Genomic DNA, 4572 nt, shown 5'->3' with positions numbered 1-4572 from the left:
TCAGCCTCAGATCTGGAGAAACTCCTCCAGGTCTTTATCTCCTCCCGCCTCGACTGCTGTAACTCCCTGTAAACCTGTCTGAGTCAGAAATCAATTCACAGTTAGTCCAAAATGCTGCAGCTCCACTTCTGACTCACCTCAGAGTCAGAATCCTGAAGCGGCTGCCTGTTTCTTTTAGGACTGATTTAAAATTCTTCTGATTACTTTAAGGCCAGACATGAGCTGGCAGCTTCATATATCTCTGAGCTTTTATCCCCTATGAGCCGGGACGCAGACTGAGATCCTCTGGTAGGGCTCTGCTAACTATTCCAAGGTCTCCAGGCTAAGAACCAAAGGGGACAGGGTCTTTGTTGTGAGGGCCCCTACAGTCTGGATCAGTCTTCCAGAGGAGATCCGGCTCACAGTCTGGATCCTGGTTTTCTCACTTCTTAAGACTCATTTAAACTAAAAAAGCTTTCAGTGTGTGATGTGTAATTTATTCCAGCTTTATATGTGTATTGACTTGTTCTATGTTTTTATTGATTTGAAACCACTATGTGATGTAATTACTTTTTCCTTTAATTAAACATTGACTTATTTTATGTTTTATTTGTTGCACACCCCTGATACTGATTTTTATTAAATGAGTCTGTTTTAAATTGATTGCTGTAAACTTATATTGAAAATGATATACAAATAAAGCTCTTATTATTATTATTATTATTATTATTATTATGGCGTCTCCTTACATGAAATGAATGGATGTCGACCAGCCAATCAGAGACAGAGGTTATTTTAAAGGTTAAAGACGCCAGCAGACATCAGAAACCAGTATTTTGTGTTGTGTTTGTATTGATGCAATATGACAACATAATAAAACCACGAGGAAAAGTTTCAAACATTTTATGTTTTGAATTAATATGAAAATACAAAAATAATAAAGATAATAAAAAGATGTGTATCATAACCCATTAAAATAAAATTCCATTTAATATATAACATTCAAATCCAAGAAATAGTACATTTTACATTTTAAATGAGCTGTCCTACTTACTGTCCTACCTGCTAATAATGTTCTAAATAATAAACAGCTGGAACTGTTCACATGTGACTGAACTTGTGCTGCAGCTTTAACGGGTTGAATTTGAATCTCCAGACTGTTTCATGAAGTCTTAGTGAGGTAAATAAGAGGAAACATGTTGTGGAGAGACTGGAGAACAGAACGGGACTAAAGTTACAGGGAAACTTCTCATCACTGATTTAAGTCAGAGTAATAATAAAAACGTGTTCTCTGACCCTGCTGTAGTAAAATGTATATTAAACATCATTAGCAATGTTACATTTAACATAAAGCACCTTGAAGCTTTTCAGGGTTCATGTTTCAAAAGCTTTAAGAGAAAATGTAAAAAGAGGAAATGATGAAGAGTTAAATCCAAACAGATCTGAAACTGACTTCAGATCAGTAGTTCATGTTAGAGCGCCACCTGCTGGACAAAACACTGTCAAAAGGATCCGAGTGATTCTACAGGGGGTGGACACAATAACAGGAACACCTCCAGTCTGATGCAGGAGGACAGTTAGCAACATGTTTGAGCTTCATGAAGCTCCTGATGTTTTATTTTGGGACGCTGCCAGAGGTGTTGCTTCAGCTCACTGCTCTTTTTGGACTCTTTCAGTCAGTGTTGGTGAGGACCTACTGTGATCTCTGCTGGGAGCTTTCCTGTGTTTGGACCTACATGTGTGCTCATGATAAATGAGTCTTTCCCTCTGATCACATCACGTTCTCTCTCAGAGGCTCAGACTGATGCAGCAGCACTTCAGACAGCAGCTATCCCCATGCCATGTGTGCCGACTCAGAGCCGATGATGTCCATCCGTTTATCTTGATCACTTTGGCAGCAGCTCCAACAGGAGACCCTAAACCTCCCTTTCCCGATCCACATTAACCAGTTCTGACTGGGGGGTCTGAGGCGTTTCCAGGCCAGTGTGGAGATATAATCTCTCCACCTAGTCCTAATAAAACGCTCTTACACACATCACAGTGTAGAAAATATTACAATGAAATCTCTGTTTCTTTACAGTTTCACTAAAATCAGTGAAACCAAGTCAAAACAGAAAAAAGGAAACAGATCTGAAAACTGTTCTGTTGATGAGACGTTTACATGAAACAAAGCCTCATAAAATGAACCAGCTTGTGTCATCAGTTCCTGCATCTGGGCCCGTATTTATCAAGCTTCTCAGAATTTCTCATAAGAACGCTGCTAAGAACCGACTGAAGAGTAAAAACATTCTTGGCTCAAAGCTTAAAAGTTAGTTATCAAGCATCTCAGTCCTAATTTGAGTGAAGTGCAGGACTAAATCTTAAGTGTCAGTCTGCTGATTCACGACACTTTGCTGTGCAACAAACAGGATTTTGGATGACGACGTAGCCAAGGACCAATCACTGATTTCCTTATTTAAGAATATTCTCAGATAAATTCACGTAAAATGGTGAAATTCCTAACAGGAGTTTTATTCAACACACATTTAACAATACAGAATATTCAAGAGAATATATTATGATATGGGCCTATACATTAATAAATGAAAGAGTGAAAAGTTGATCTTTATGTGAGCGCCATCAGTGTGTTGGGATGAAACGCGTGACAGTGCGTGGAGCTGTAAGTGCTATGACTGTTTCCGTGACTATTCGGCTTATTGATGGTTGTGACGGCCAAAATAATCCTGTGGTAAAGAAACGAAGCGTCATTACAACCTTCAATCTGACTGAGAAACCACATTACTGCGTAGTCAGTGTTGAGATGACGTCCCTCACCAACTCGCTGACAAAGACTACGCCTGCGCTGTCCGACCCGTCTTATTAACTGTGCGTCGTCAAATAATTCAGAAATGTTTCCTCTCCTGAAATATTTGCGCATGTCTCTGTCTGCTCGGTCCATCTGCTGGCAGCTCCGACCGCCTGAGAGACCTCTGGAGCTTCTTAAATAACTGGGAGAGGAAGAGTCATTCTCAGCTTTATCAAATCTGATAACTTGCTTTTATACTTAAGTTTGAAAGCAGGAGTAAGTTTCATGAGTTCTCAGCACTTCAGATTAAAATGGCCCTTTGAGAAGCTTGATAAATAAGGGCCCTGATCACTTATTTGGTTTCCTGCACATTTTTCTTTTCCTCATAATTTGTAGTTCATGTGTTTTCAGTAAGTTGTTGATTCTTTTCAGATTTTCTCTCTTTTTGGTCACACATTTCATGTTGATGTGTTTTTTCTTTAGTTGATCTTTTCTCATCTCTTCTCTGCTCTCCTTCAGCTTTCTGTCAATGGTTTCCTTTGATTCTGACTCTGATCTTATTTTTTGCTCCAAATCTTCAACCTTTCATTTCCACTCCTGTCGCTGAATTTCTTCCTGTTGTTTTCTCTTCCTGTCTTCTTCTTCTCTTACTTCCTGTTCCTTCTTTATCTTCTCCTCCTTTTCTTTAAGTTCTTTTTCTCTCAGTTTTCTCTCCTTTTCAATTTCTTCATTGATTCCATTTCTTATATTTTCTTTGAAGCTCCTCCCTCTCTCTCTTCATCTCTTCTTCCTTCTCCTTCAGGATTCTCTCCATTTCTTTCTCTATAGCTGCCTCGGCCTCTTGCAGCATCTCATTGGTGTAGCAGCTGCCTCCATTTTCCTTCACCATGGTGTCAATCTTGGTTATCAGCTCACTGACTTGTGTGCCGTTATGTTTATCATAGTTATCAAACACATGGTATCTTCCTCCACAGTCAGAGATCAGCTTCTTAAAGGAATCATCACATTTATTTTCAATATATTCTTCAATAGAAACTTTCTCACGCTTTAGTTTATCTCCTCCAGTTAAAAGAATGATGGTGAACTTTTCAGCATTCTTCCCAAAGCCTTTCTTGATGAGTTTTAATGTCTCCTTCTCCTCTTGTGTAAATCTGCCGATCTGTAACACCAACAGGAAGACATGTGGTCCTGGAGCCGGAAGACTGATGCATTTCACCATCTCCTCATGAACCTCTTCATGGGACAAAGTTGTGTCAAACAGACCAGGAGTGTCGACCACAACGACCGGACGACCGTCCACTTCACTCTGTGCTTTCTGACAATGTTTGGTGACTGATGTTTGACTTGATTTGGTTTTAAACTCCTTTCTTCCTAGAATGGTGTTTCCTGAAGAGCTCTTTCCACTTCCAGTCTTCCCTATCAGCACAATCCTGAGACTCTCTGGGCTCTGCTCCTCATCATCACCTGGGAAATAAGAAGACCTGGAGTTACTTTAAATATTCTCAGCAGCTACAGTGAAGGTTCAAGACTGTGATGATCAACATGGTTCAGGACACAGAAAAACATTTTAATTCAAAGTACTTACAAGTGATCTTGTTCTTCTTTATTATCCTCTCTTGTTGTATGACCTTTTCCATTTGTGCACGTGCAAATGTTACAGCTGTATAGCAGGATGGTTTATTTTCAGATTGTCTCATCTTTTCCACCATGTCCAGCAGCTCTGGGATCTGCTGCTTGTCCTTGATGTTGAGAACAACATATCTTCCTCCACAGCTCTGACGGAGCTCCTGGATGTCCTTGTTTTCCTT

At 39.8% G+C, this 4572-nt stretch overlaps 2 protein-coding genes across 2 annotated transcripts in view; both read right to left on the bottom strand.

Moving 5' to 3' along the window:
- Nucleotides 1-4572, bottom strand: part of LOC123960356 (scavenger receptor cysteine-rich type 1 protein M130-like) — a 549618-nt gene that overhangs the window by 203864 nt on the left and 341182 nt on the right. The gene's annotated exons all lie outside the window — the stretch shown is intronic.
- LOC123959744 (GTPase IMAP family member 4-like) lies at nt 3350-4564 on the bottom strand. Its single transcript, XM_046033996.1, is given in 3 exon segments — nt 3350-3503; nt 3505-4228; nt 4350-4564. Coding segments are annotated over 3 exon segments (1002 nt in total). The 5' UTR covers nt 4474-4564.

Source organism: Micropterus dolomieu, linkage group LG21, assembly GCF_021292245.1.
Source record: "Micropterus dolomieu isolate WLL.071019.BEF.003 ecotype Adirondacks linkage group LG21, ASM2129224v1, whole genome shotgun sequence".
In the NCBI taxonomy this organism is placed as follows: Eukaryota; Metazoa; Chordata; class Actinopteri; order Centrarchiformes; family Centrarchidae; genus Micropterus; species Micropterus dolomieu.
This window is presented reverse-complemented; position numbering and strand designations above follow the sequence as displayed.